Here is a 14612-nt window from a genome sequence, read left to right as displayed (position 1 = left end):
ATTGAATCGACCTTGATTAAAAGAAACTATATCAATTTTTTCTGAATTATCATAAATTAAGTTTCTAAAGGATCTAAATTAAATTAATAAAAATTTATTACTCTAATTTATCTAAATTTACAAAAATCACGAAAATATCTTTAAATGATTGTGCATGTCATTGCAATTATAAACATGAAAGAATATACCGATTCAACATTGGATCGAGTAGTTTAGGGGAGGAAATTGGATTTTAGGGGTTGAGATTGAGATTGAGATTAGTTGCCAATGGTTGAAGGATTTTGCAACATGGCCAAAGAATTTCAATTCCGGATTTTATGTTTAAAGAAGAGTCTTTAGAAGCATGCACAATAGGACATTTTCGATTGCCATGACAATTCTTATCCTAAAAGTTAGGCTATTCTATTTTTATATTATTTCTTTCATTATTATTTTTAAGAGAAATTATTTCAAATGGTAAAATTGTTGAAAATATTTATAAAAATATAGTAAAATTTCGAAACTATGAATGATAGACGTTGATAGATACTGATAGACACTAATAAAAGTCTATTAGTGTCTATCAGCGTCTATCATTGATAGTTTTAAAATTTTACTATGTTTTGTAAATATTTTGATTCATTTTTTTATATTTAAAAACAACCCTATTTTTAATATATTCACATCAGAATCAGTGTCTAACAATGTCACTGAAGTCTATTGGTGTCTATCAGCGTCTATCATTGATAGTTATAAAATTTAGCTATATTTTGTAAATATTTTGATTTATTTTTCTATATTTAAAAATAGTTCTATTTTTAATATATCCATATCATAAATGAAAAAAAAAAAAAAAAAAAATCCATGCAAAAAGTAAGAAAGAGAAAGGAATAGATGGAATTAAAAAAAATAGAAAAATATGTAATCTAAAAAACATAATATAAAATTAATAAAATTTTCCAACCTCATTTAAAATTTATTATTTCAATATTGACATTATTGTTCTATTAGTCAATTAACGGTCAAATTAACTTAGGAACCTTTTTAAATATTTTTCAAACCTCGAGATTAAAATGTAATTTTTGAAACTTCAAGGATCAAATAGACACAAAGATTAAAGTTTAGGGATTACAAGTACATTTTTACCTTTTTTTTAATTTGAAACTATTGTAATAAAATACTTAATTAATGTATAAAAACCTTTTGAAATCTGTAGTGTAATTGTTTATATAGAAAAACTGCTCGAAATATTTTCAAATATAGCAAAATGTCACTGTTTATTAATGATAAACAATAATAGGTAACATCTATCAATGTCTACGGATAAACATCAATCAATGTCTACCGATAGACAGTGATATTTTGTCATATTTGTAAATAAATTAGTTCATTTTTATGTATTTGAAAACAACCCAAATCTTTATTTAAAAATTGAAACTAAATTTTCCAAATTAAAATTTTAGACCACGTTTGGTAATTATTTTGTTTTTAGTTTTTGGTTTTTAAAAACTAAGCCTATTTAATTTAATTTTCTTACCATAGTGTATATTATTATTAAGTAGGAGAGTTGTATTTTTAACCAAATTTAAAAAATAAAAGTAAGATTTTTAAAAATATGGGTAAAAAGTAGACATAAAAGCTAGGAATTTGGAAACTTAATTTTCAAAACTAAAAATCAAACCAGAACTTAGGAACAATGTATCTATTCCTTTTCGTCAATATCATTTGGTGGTTAATTATCTAATTTGTAAAAAAATAAAAATAAATACATAAATACATAACATAAATAAATAAATAAATAAGAAAAAAGGGATGTTCTATCGTTTCCCATTTCTTGGGTGTAAAATTCAATCCCGATTCCCTTCTATGAAAAACAAAATCCCCTGACAATCAAACAGTTTTAATGAAAATGGAGAACACGGGGATTTTGAAGGAGTGGTTTAATCGAGTCGATTCGGAGAATTCTGGAAGCATCACAGCTCCTCAGCTTCAGGTTAATCTTCTTCTTCTTCTTCTTCTTCTTCTTCTTCCTCAGAGCTTTTATTGTTTTCGTCTCAAAGTCTCAATCGTTTACATAATTTTCTGGTTTCCTCCATGATCAGAATGCTCTGGCGGTTGGAAACCTCAACTTTCCCCACTCAATTGTGCAGCAAATGATCAGGTCTTCGTAATCTCCTCTTCTTCTGATCTATGTAAAGAATTTTCCGCTGATATATATTTTTTTAATTTTTTGATTTCTTGTTAGAATGTATGATTTTGATAGAAATGGAACTATGAGCTTCGAAGGTAAGTAACATAATATTTAAACCTACGGCTTTTGTTTACGTTTGAGAAGCGGTATTGATTTTCATGAGTTTTGTAATCTATTCTCCAAAAATTTGATGTTCTCTCTGATGTTGTAATGCATTTTTCTCAGAGTTTGTAGCTCTCAACAAGTTCCTCCTTAAGGTTTGTATTCTGGATTATCTATCTATCTAATGGTAGTCTTGAAATTATATTCATTTTATTCTTTCGTGAATTAAATAAATCGATTTAATCGAAGAATCTGCTTTCGGTTCTATCTTCTGATAACTTTTTAATTTCTTTTTCAGCTTCAGCAAGCCTTCTCTGACTTGGAAAGGTGAGTTAGAATTCTCTTTCGATAATTTTGATGAATACTTGAACCCTATCTTGCTTGACATTATACGTTTTATTTGAAATTTTTGTTGTAAATTGCCTGGAGACTTACAAATAATTTGAAGCCGATATTCGGGGCAGAGGCAGCTTCTGCTTTATATGTGGCCACATTGATTTCTGTCTCCATATCTGCTGTTGGCCTCTATGTACCATAAACAATTGTTACTAATTAGCCAGAATTCCTAGTTGCAGCTGAATTTAACTTGGAACGTTTAGTTTATATCTTGATGTCTTCTCTTCTTCATTTGACAGAGGACGTGGTTATCTAGTACCCGATGATGTATACGAGGTGTGTACTTGGGTTTTAAGTATTAACTTCTATATATCTATTAGGATCAATTTGGAAAGAATAATATTCACATTGCATTTACATCTAGAATTGTTACCATCCTTTCAGGCATTGGTTAAAATTGGCTTCATGCTGGACTCTCCGGCTTTTTATACTGTCTGTGAGGTAAACCGTATTTTCATTTCACCATTGAAAATTGAAATAAAGCAATTTCAGTAGTCTTATTTGGTAAATATCATGGTCCATTCGTATGTGTTAAAAGCTTGTTTAAAAATTTAGTGGGAAGGCTCAAGCTAATGAACTTCATGGTTAGAACTTATCTTTAGATCTTCAGCAGCAGTCCTTCACTACTTACTATAGAGTCATTAACACTAGATGATTTCCAATGTCAACAATTGGGAGAAATTGCATGTATTGGGCGTTGAATTATAAGAATCTTGACAGAAACTTGACGCATGAAGATAAATAAATTCATAGGTGAAGTGTTAACAAGCAATGCTCACCTCCTCCGTCCACTATTCAGTATAAACCATTCTTCTTTTGTAATCTTCCATAAGAGAGCCTTTTTTCCATCTCTCTCCATTTTGTCCTTTTGGTTCTGGTACCTCTCATCCTTCTAATTATCTTTTGGTAAAAGAAAATCTGCCTCGCCTTTTTCTTCCATCTCCATAATGCTTTCTATGTGTGATTGGTTTGGTTTGCTGCTTGGTTTTGGAATTTTTCCTCAATTTCTTACGATGAAATGCATTTTTCTCAAGTATAAGAGTTCAATTCTTAACCAAATTCTAGAAACAATTTTTGAAAACTTTTTTTTTTTTTTTACTTTTCAAAACTTGGCTGGATTTTTTTAAACATTGCTAAAAAGTACATAATAAAGCAAGAAATTTAGAGTTGGAAGGGTGTTTGTAGTCTTAATTTTCTAAAATGAAAAATGAAATGGTTACCAAATGGGTCCTTATTTATGCAAGACATGTTGATTGTGAGTACGATGAATGGATATCTATTCCCTGTAACTGTTTGGGGATCTGAACTTCTATTATATTTCTAAATGTACTTGCAGAGCTTTGATCAAAAGAAGAATGGGAAATTTCGGCTAGACGACTTCATATCTCTCTGTATATTTGTTCAATCAGCTGGGTAGGTTCTTTTGGAAGCAAATTTGTGCATTTATGATGGGAAATTCATCTTTGATCTTCTGACGAAATATTTCTCTCCATGTATTTTTTGGCTGGTTGGAAGGGGCTCCCATTATTCCAATTCATCTACTCCTAGTCCTAGAGAAGCTATATATATAATTTTCTTTCATTTGATAAGTTTAGAAACCTATTTAACATTTTTAAAGGTAGAGACCTCTTACAATTAGACACAAAATTAAAAGTTCAAAGGCCTTTTAAATGTATTTTTTTTATAGATCAAGATCTATTAGATACAAATATGAAAGTTTAGAAACTAAATTTGTAACTTAACCTTAATTCTTAATTTCTAGTATACGAGTTTTTTAGAGGGAATATTTCCATGATGGCCACATAGCTAGGATTTAATATCCTAAGAGTTTCCTTGGTGCCTAAATGTTGTAAAGTCAGACAGATTGTCTCGTGAGATTAATATGCAAGTTATACTTGTGTTTTGAATTTTTCTACTACTTCCCTAGTTGGTAGAAATCTAACATTGTCTTTTGATTATTCGAAGTTTATTTTCGTTTTTAAAATTTTCTCGGATTGGTTGCAGGAATTTGTTTAATTCCTTTGATACAGCAAAACAAGGCAGGGTGACTCTAGATCTCAACCAGTTTGTCTATTGCAGTGAGTGTCTGAATTAGTATGACACCAAGCAAAATCATCTTTTGCTGGCATGTTTGTGAATTCATTTTCCTCATGCTAATTACTCCTGCTATGCTCACTTTCGCTCGTTCGTAGTTTTTCGTTTCTGTCTTATTCCCTGCCCTCGACTCAACAAATGAACCGTGCATAAGAGATTGGTGCTGTTATGATAGGAGGAACGGTATTAGGGTGTTAAGAGGAATATTAAGAGTATATTAGTAATTAGTTAGAGGAGTCAGTTATGGAATTTGGTTATAAATAGAGATAAGAAGAATAAGGAAGATAGATAATATTTTGGCAAGTGAATAGCTTGAGAGTGATATCAAGATTGGGAAGGTCCAAGTACCTCAAAAACTTGGTTCATCTTGTAGTTTGGTTACTTATTATATCTCAATATATTTAGGTACCATCATGTTATTCTTCCAAAATGATCACGTGCCTGTTTGTTTGAGTACTAAGTTAGAAGTAAGAGGACAAGAGGCGTATTAAAATAAATTGCCATCCTCTTTTGTCATTATGCTAATATAATGCGCTTAGTTTCATTTCTTTCAACACTAACGCTCACCCACATAGCCATATCATTGTTAGCCCTACCTAGAGCACTTCCAAAACTTGGAACTCCAAATATTCACTGTAAAATTTTTGCTTCCATTTCCATATTCTTGCTGCCTAATTTTAAGCACCTGTGTGGTAGCTACTGATTCGATTCTTCTCATTTCCTTTCAGCTGCTAATTGTAGAATATGAAAGTGTAAATATTTGACAAGGAGGGGACAACATTCTGCAGAAACTATTTGTGCGACCTGTGGATCTAGAATGGTGGTATATGAACCATGAACTTATTTTTCAGTAGCATGATGTATCTTGTTTGTTTATCTGTTGGCTAGATTTGATGCTGGAAAAGGTTCATCTGATTACAGTATTAGTAATTCATTTCTATACCTCTTCTATATTGCGGCTTTTGTGTATCAGTTATTCACATGATCAGTCAATATATTGGTTTATTTTGTTAGCTTCATATTATCATTTCCGTTATATAGAAAATTTCATAAGCTAGCCTATCATTTTCATTTCATTTCCTACTATTACTGAAAGCACTCCTCTACTCTTGCTACCAAGTATTAATGAAACACGATACTTTGACAAGGTATAAGAATTTATCAAAACATAAGGACTATTTTTTAGGTTTTTATCAAACCAGATGAACCAAATTCTAACAAAGACTAAATTCTAACTTTTTTTCACATCATAAGGACCAACTTTGTAATTTAACCTTTTTCATTATGTCATGTCATTGAATAAGCATGAAATAAGTGATGATCGGAGGTATTTTACTATGAAACTTTTGGATTTTCCTTTTTGAAGGTTTGATTGGATCATTGTGCTTAAAGTGTGAGTCATATGATGACTATGTTGGTTGAAAGCATTGTGTAAATTGAAAAGAGAAAATATGATATTTACTTGAAGTAGAACATATACCACTTAAAATAATTAAAGAAAACCATTCAAGAACAAGAAAATGCCATTAATGTATGTAAATTCATTCAAACCAAGAAAAGTGAGCAAGAGATTGAGCTTTCAACTTTAGAAAAGGTTGGCCTTCAAGGTTTTTGTTGGTGAAACTTTGGTGACGATGAGTTGTAGGGGTTGCTTAGTTCAAATAAATAATAGCTTTGGTAACGATGAGTTGTATGCATTCCTTTGTAAAATATGTTTCACGATCGAATTCAACTTTTAGAAATAACTAGGTTAAGATATTAAAAGTATCATAAACTTCGTCCACAAAATCCAACCTCTATTTGTTTGAAACCGAAAAAAAAAAAGAAAATAGAAACCAAGCAACATTCACATTTCACACTTTAAGATTGATTTTTATCTATATATTTCAAAAAATGATACCATTCAATTCAACCAACCCATATCACAACTTTGCAAAATAACATTACAATTTCCGTGACATTTATAACCAAAATTGGAGGGGAAAGTTTATTAAAAGAACTAATCTCACCCTAAAACTTCAATTAAAACCTCCATTATTTGACAAGGTTTTTTAAAAATAAAAAAAGAAATGATATAGTTAAATAAAATGAATGAAATAAATAGAATAGAACCTGGTTGAAAGGTGTGTGAGTGAGGTTAAGGAGAGAATCAATCCAAAAAGGCAATAACAGCATCAACAACGTCTTGAGTAGTGGAGTCTCCACCAAGATCCTTAGTCCTACACTTCTGCTCAAGTATCACACGTTTAACAGCATTCTCAAGTCTATCAGCGAATGAAGGAAATTGAAGGTGCCTCAGCATCATTGCCGATGAAAGCAGCAAAGCAACTGGGTTTGCCTTCTTCCCTTCCACTATTTTCTCATTCCCCACATTCCCTGCTGAAGCTCCTTGTTCAAATATCGCATGATCACACCCCACATTCCCTGTATTATAATATATATATAATCAAAACAATAATCAGTTCAAGTTCAACCAAAACAAACTCAACTGTATCCTTCTTATTCCCATGACCAAATTTGAATAGTAATTATACCTCCTGGCATGAGACCAGTGCCTCCAGCAATACCAGCTGCAGTGTTTGCCACTAGATTGCCATAAAGGTTGGGAGTCACCTGATCCAAATAATTCAAAGCCATTCTTAGCAAAATTTCAACATAAAGAATAACAAAAAATATAAGCATCAAGAAAATAGAACAACAATCAGGAGAGAGGAACTAACTCAATCTGAGGGAGGAGTAGAGAGAGAAGCATTAAGCAGAGAAAAGCAAAGATGAATTGAAACTCATACATATTTTCTTGGAAAAAATACCTTTTTAGTCTCTAGGTTTTAGGTCTGGTTTCTATTTAGTCTCCTTAGATTTCTAAATATTACACATTTAGTTCTTAAGTTTTCAGTTTAGTTTTAATTTAGTCCATAAATTTCAAAATGCTACAGTTTTACTCTTGACATTTGAATTTTGTTTCAATTTGTTCCCTATATCTCGAGGTTTACACTTTTAACCTCAATTTTTCACTAAATACTCATTTTCTATCTTTTGGAGTTAATTTATATTAATAAATTAAAAATCGTTAAAAAAATTATAATTAATTAAGTTTCACTATTTTTATCACTTTTAAAATTAAATTTAAAATTTCACTTCTAATTATTTTAATTAATTAATAGAAATTGATGTCAATGACTGAAAGTAAGTATTTAATGAAAAATTGATGTTAAAAATGTAAAATCTTGAAATCCATGGACCAAATTGGAACAAAATTCAAATTTCAAAAATAAAATTGTAACATTTTAAAACTTAGGAACTAAATTGAAACAAAACTCAAAACTTAAGGACTAAATGTGCAACATTTTAAAACCTAGGAACTAAATAGAAACTAGAGCCAAAACCTAGAGACCAATGTGAAACCTGAGTTCCATTTTCCCTACTTAAGCGAGTAATTAGGGTAATAGACACAAAGTATAAGTAATTTTATGTTGTAGGAAAAAGGTCAGAGAAAAGGAAGAAGAATTTCTAAATGTTGAAATAGGACTCTTGGGTGGCTTTGTGTTAGCCTTAGCAAGTGAAAAATTGGTTAAGTATAGAAGCCAAGATTAGATATGCGTTAGTGTTAGGAAGCATTGACGCATGAGGCATTGTGTGTGTGTAGCGACCAAGGTTTATAGAGGTTGTGTGAGGCTAAGTGTTGAAGCCAAGGACAAACTATGCATTGGAGCTAGGGCATAGGCACATGAGTTGGTGGATTTCCATGATACGTTGGTGTAAGGCCAAGCCATGATAGACGCATGGTGTGGGTTGGTCGAGCGATGCCATGGAGGAGTTGTCCAAGCGTGGGCAAGGGACATGTCAAATGGCCATGCGTTAACAAGAGGCTTGCGTGATCGTGCATCAAGGAAGGGTCATCATGCAATGAGTATGGGCCAGGCGCCAGCAAAGAAGCACTCGGTTGCGCGTGAGCATGGGCGCTGGGCGTTGGGGCGTTGTGCGAGGTGATCGCATAGTTACACGCGGGGCTGCACAATGAGCGCAAGACGATGAGTGCAAGACGCTGGACATGTGATGTGCGTTGGAGTGTGCGACTGATGGGCATAAGATGTGCACTAGAGCTATGCAATGAAGCTAGAAAGCTGTGCATTGAGGTATGCGATGAGCATGACAAGGCCGTACGATGCTCATGCGATGCCAAGGTTTGAAGGACCATGTGATGAAGGTGCTATGCGTTGGCCTATGAAGTATGTGCCAATCATAAGGCTAGGCATGGGAAGGAGAATGTGGTCATTTAGACTAAGCGTTGGACTTGAGAAGCTAGTTGGACGCATGTGACTAGGTAGGGAATAAGAGACATGTTGAACGCATGAAGCTATTGGCCAAGAGTGGTGGCCGAGACTAGCTATGTGTTGAAGGGCCCTAGTCATGTGTTAATAAACTTTGCTATGCGTTAATGTTGATTATGCGCCAAGGTCATTCGAGGTTAGAAAGGGCTTCACGGGCGCATATGACAAGGTTGGTATGAGTGACATGCGATGAAGGATATGCGTTCGCTTTAATGGATGCATGCGCCAAAGGTAAGGATATGCGGCCATGAGGGAGTTTATGCGATGACAAGGAAAACTTGAAGGACAGGATGAAGCTGCTAACTCATCTAGACATGTGGTTAACTAAGGGATTGTCTTGGAGTTCATGTAAATTGAGGTGGGCGCATAAGAAGACATGCAAATTGAAGGAGTCACATTGGTTAAAGGTGGTGAGGACACTTCAGTTTAGATGTGGCAAGGGTTGGCGTTGGCAGCATAAGTAGAAGACACTTAGACATGCAAACAAGCTAGAGGTATCAAACTAGGAAGAGTTTTTTACGCCTATATAACACCCAAGGTTTTCACTTCAGCCCACAATACAAATTCCCTTCAAAGGACATTGGAAAGAGTGTTTGAAAGCAAGTTTGGAGGGAACCTTGCGTTGATAGCAAGAACCATGCGTTGATCAAAAGACAGAAGGTGCAAGTGTTGTTCGAGTGTTGGGGGCAGACTGTAACCCAAGTTCAAACGAGGAGTTCTCCCAAAATACTCGTGCAAGTCAGGTGATTCTTAAGCCAAAACCTCAGAAATTGAGTGTAGTTTATGGATGAGTGCTGCTGCAAAGAAAATATAAGAGAAGGGCTGTCAAAGTTGAAGGAAACCGAGAAGTGTTCACAGAATTGGTGACAGCCGAGCAAGGTGAAGTAATCTTGAGATTCTGAGCCCTTGCGGTGGAGTTTGAAGCTCAAATTTTAAGTTAAGTTAAGACATTTCTAAAAAAGTTTGTTGAAGGATGTGTCTCGAAATAAGGTCTAGAATGATGATTAATCTGAGCTTCAAAGTGAATCTGGAATTTAGGGTTCAAAAAGGAAGCCGGAGGAACCAAGGAACTTGGAAAGAGAGAAAAGTTCCAGCAAAACAAGGAATGGTATTCTTTTAAGGTCTTAAGCATATCTTTTAATTATATGTTTATGTTATGAATGAGTAGCCAGAACAAAAAAAAAATATGTGACCGGGATGGTCAGGGGGTTAACAGACCTAGTTCCTAAGCCCGGAGTGGAATCTCACGAGATGGTCAGGGGGCCATGAAGCCTAGTTCTTGAGCCTGTGAGAGGAACCTCATTTGGGATGGTCAGAAGGCTGACGGGCCTAGCTTCTAAGCCCATAAGCGGGGATCTATGTGCACATAGGGAACATAGGAGTTTTAAGCGATTATGATAAATATTAGTTTTAACTATCTATCGTGTGTGTAGGTAGGTTTGAGACCAGACTCTTTCAAAACTGAGGTTTGAATGTTGACCTCGTAATGTGATGTGCTTTTATTTGTTGGGTTGAAAGAGACTCGTTAAGCTGTTACCACTCACTGAGATTCTTGAAACTCATTTTTTTCTTTCATATCTTCTTCTCAGGTAGCGAAACTAGGGTGCTACTAAGGTCGAGGTCTGTCATGCCACAACCACACTTTCAGATTTAAGTAGTTGTTGTAAGCATTTGTAGTTAAGTCTAGGAATTGTATAAGTGTTATACTGTTTGTAATAAAATAAGTTTGGCCAAAGAGTTGTTGCTTATTTACTTGATTTGAGTTTTAGTAAGAGACAAAAGTTTCAGATAGGCAGTAGGTATCACAAAAGGGTGGTATTTGCCGTCCTCACGCCTCCTTTCAGGTTCTAGAGGTAGGATCGGGAGGGGATGTGACAACCAAAAAGGTATTATTCCCTATTTTCTTTTACCTCTGTGTGACTACTTTGAGAGACGAGCGAGCACTCTTACTAATCTCATGGGACAATTATCTTAATATACTTCATTTACTTGTCAAGGAAATTCTCGAGATAAGTTTAAGTTAGTTGGTCACTGTAACAATATAACTTGAATTCATTCCCCTCAGCTTTGTACCATTAACAATATAACAATATAATGTCCATCTATGATAGTTATTCATAGGCATGCCCCATTATATTATTGAAAAAGTATGTAGAAAAAGATGAGACAAACAGTTTAAAGCTTTTAATGAAGGAAACATGATGATGGACACTACTTATAGAGAAGACAGTCCCTCACTCTCCGGATCCTCACCCACTTGCTTCCTCGCTCACTTCATTCACTTGCATTACATGTGACAATAAAGCCTTACATTTAAAAAGCTACGAATTTGGAGCCCAATAAATGTTTAAAAGCTCAAATATTTTGACTCCATTTTGAAATATTTACAATCTCTATGTAATATTTTGAAGAACCAATACATATACATTCAATATATTTGTATAGACTAGTAAAAAAGCTTCAGAAGAAGTAAGGTTACTGTTTTATTTTAACAGGTATGACTTTCCATTTCGATTAGAATTTATACTACACGGCAGCAAATTAAAACTGACCCAAACTAATTTGCACAAGTAACCCAACCAAGATTTTGGGTTCCTGTTCAAATGCCACTGCTAATTATTTTCAGAGTTATGATTTTCCATAATTCTCAACTTTTCTCTATAACCTTAATTAATTGAGAAATTTGCACGAGAACTAGTATCCCCAATAATTTTCCTACGAAATTTTGATTCAAGTTTCCTTGGAAATTAAGATCAAAATGCACACCATTTATAATCGATCAACAAAAGTGCAAGAGAAGTAATCTTCCTGAGGTAAGTAGCCTATGAAACACGGACATTCCATTTTAGGGTAGATTGTCGGACACACAAATTTCCATGTTCTATTTTAATATTTATTTTTAATTCTAGACACGTGGCACACATTTGGAACACTTTCTAGACACATGTAAGAAACTTTTTTAGGAGAAAGTGGTCTAACCTTTTAAGTTGGACCAAAATTTAAAACCCAGATCAATTATATGTCAAACTATGATAAGAAATAAAAAAAGGAAAGCCATTTTTTAATCAAAGATAAAAAGAAAAAGCATAAACATAAAAAATTTAAGATAGAAACCTAAATGTTTCATCTCCTAAATTGTTAATTAACTTGATATTTTATGCTTTTCTAGGGGTGAATTTAATATTTTATGTTAATTTTTTATATATTCTAATAATAATAATAATAATAATAGACCGTTTCTTCAATGTGTCCGTATCCTAGTTTAACATATTATCGTGTCATGTCTCATGTCCGTGTATGAGACATGTCCGTGTATGTGCTTCAACTCATGACCTAAATTAGTTGAGATTTTGACCAAAGTTTCTTTTTAATCACCAATCTCGGTGGATTGACTTGCCTAGTATATCAAGTAATGAACTCGAAATTCTATTTAAATTCGTGCTCAGGAAAAAGCTGGAACCATTTTGCCTCTTGATTCAAGTTTCCAAAGGAGGAAGAAGCATTTACCAGGGACCAGAAAGCTGTTGTATACGACTCTAGCGTTCCATAATAATTAAAGACAGAAAAAAGAACCATTGAACGAAACAAATATGAGCTTAGAAAGCTACATACCATTACATCAAATTGCGCAGGTTTTGAAACAAGCTGCATGCAACAGTTGTCAACAATAACCTCATTGTATTGGATACTTGGGTATTGGGACGCCACCTCCCTGCAAGACTCCAAAAACAAACCATCTGCAAGTTTCATAATGTTGGCTTTGTGCACTGCCGTCACTTTCTTTCTATTGTTCAGATAAGCATACTCAAAAGCATATTTAGCAATGCGTTCTGAGGAGAACTTTGAGATCACCTACAGTAATTCAGGCTATATTTCAGGTTACTGCATTGAAATGAGGAAAAGAGGAAATAGAATTGACAAATGGAGAGTATAATCCATTTGAACATAAGAGATTATATAACAGCATGTTCGCTGCTTGGATTACTGCAGTATAGAGGAATTTAGATTTCATATAGGTTGAGTGATGGCATCAGCAAGTCTCCATTCACAAATTCTGACAAAAATGTTATTGATATGACCAATTGATTCTATCCTAAGAAAGATTGAAACTATTCAAAGAAAAAAATTAATGTAAATGCAATGCAGGATTTGTTTAGCTTTGTTCGTTTAGATCAACCCAAGAACGAGGTGTATAAGTCCATAGTGTTCAAAAATTGAACAGAGATAACTTCAATCAATCAGAGAATCAGATACAGAGCCATAAAAACAAAAGATTAGGGACTGTCACAAATTAAATCAGCTATACCACTTCAAACAGGGCATCGATAAAAAAAATCAGACGATAACCAGAAATTTAGAATTATATATTACCTTGAGGCTCTCAACGACGCCAGGAACGACCTCATGCTCGAGGCCAGAGTACTCACCTTCAGTATTTTCCCTAATGACGACGATATCAACATTCTCATGACGCGTAGGCAATCCAGGGAAATTGAAACAATTAACAAGCGAGGCATACAAATCGAGCTCCTTCCTGAGTTGCACATTGAGTGAACTAACACCGCCGCCCACCGGAGTCATTAATCCGCCTTTCAAACACACTTTATTCTTGAAAATAGACTCCATTACCTCTCTAGGAACCTCCTTCATATAGCCATGGACATCGTAGCGCTCGAAGTAGACGGGAGCGTGCATCGCCTCCATCACTTGCTCCACCGCGTTAGTCACTAGAGGACCGATTCCGTCTCCGGGAATAAGAGTGACCGGGCGCGGATCTCCGTCGCCGGGCCTGGGCATGTAGGTGAGGGATCGGGCGTTGGAGAAGCGAGAATGGATCCGGCAGGGGGAGATGAGGCGGCGTATTATCGGAAATGCGCGATGGCCGGCCATTGGGAGGTGAAAATGGAGAAGAGGAGAGGGAGATTTGTGCAGGAGAGAGAGAGAAAGAGAGGGTTACGCGTTGGGGAAGAAGGTGGAGAGAAATGGAAGTTGCAGAAGAGAAGCCATGGAAGGAGGAGAAATTTGAAGAAGAAGAAGAAGAAGAAGAAAAGGAGGAATTGTAGAGTGATCAATATATATAGGTAATGATTTTCGGGGATTCTGTTTTTGGCTACATTTGCAGCCCAACCTGACTCAATCAGGAAGTGCCATGTGTCAGCCTTCTCTCTAAAAATGATAAATATCAATTTATACTAATAATTTTATGGATTAAAGGTGAAAATGAATAAGAAATAAACCTCCTCATTTGTTAATAAGTTTTATAGCTTTGGCGTGAGTTTTATTCATTTCCACTCTCTAATCTTTTAATACATTTCTTTATTTTCTTATTTTATATATTATTAAAATTATTATATGAAAATTAAATTTATATTTTATAAAATTATATTAAAACTTAAATTATAGTGTATGAATTTAACTACTCTTATTTAATAAATAAATAAATAAATATATATATATATATATATTAAAACAATTTACTAATTTTTTTAGTTTAATAAATTAGTTTATATACCCTATCC

General features: G+C 34.1%; 2 protein-coding genes across 3 annotated transcripts; one reads left to right on the top strand and one right to left on the bottom strand.

The window, feature by feature from the left end:
* Positions 1-1726: 1726 nt before the first annotated feature.
* On the top strand, positions 1727-5781 carry LOC120087642 (uncharacterized). 2 transcript variants are annotated; one of them, XM_039044483.2, is made up of 10 exons: positions 1727-1972; positions 2082-2140; positions 2225-2265; positions 2396-2427; positions 2571-2599; positions 2908-2944; positions 3053-3109; positions 4005-4081; positions 4673-4746; positions 5491-5781. In XM_039044483.2, exons 1-10 carry the CDS (start codon positions 1883-1885, stop codon positions 5508-5510), a joined length of 516 nt encoding a protein of 171 aa, XP_038900411.1. In that variant the 5' UTR covers positions 1727-1882; the 3' UTR covers positions 5511-5781. The 2 variants fall into 2 exon arrangements, with proteins under 2 accessions (XP_038900411.1, XP_038900413.1); XM_039044485.2 differs by lacking the exon at positions 4673-4746 and having other exon boundaries at positions 1770-1972.
* A 910-nt stretch (positions 5782-6691) lies between these two features.
* LOC120089272 (isocitrate dehydrogenase [NAD] regulatory subunit 1, mitochondrial-like) lies at positions 6692-14071 on the bottom strand. The gene is made up of 4 exons (XM_039046690.2): positions 13465-14071; positions 12706-12945; positions 7297-7375; positions 6692-7186 (listed from the first exon to the last, which is right to left on the bottom strand). Exons 1-4 carry the CDS (start codon positions 13981-13983, stop codon positions 6912-6914), a joined length of 1113 nt encoding a protein of 370 aa, XP_038902618.1. The 5' UTR covers positions 13984-14071; the 3' UTR covers positions 6692-6911.
* Between the last annotated feature and the right edge of the window lie 541 nt (positions 14072-14612).

This window comes from Benincasa hispida, chromosome 10 (genome assembly GCF_027475165.1).
Source record: "Benincasa hispida cultivar pf3 chromosome 10, pf3_genome.v1.1, whole genome shotgun sequence".
Lineage (NCBI taxonomy): Eukaryota > Viridiplantae > Streptophyta > Magnoliopsida > Cucurbitales > Cucurbitaceae > Benincasa > Benincasa hispida.
The sequence above is the reverse complement of the archived record's forward strand: the minus strand, read 5'-3'. Positions and strand labels throughout refer to the sequence as shown.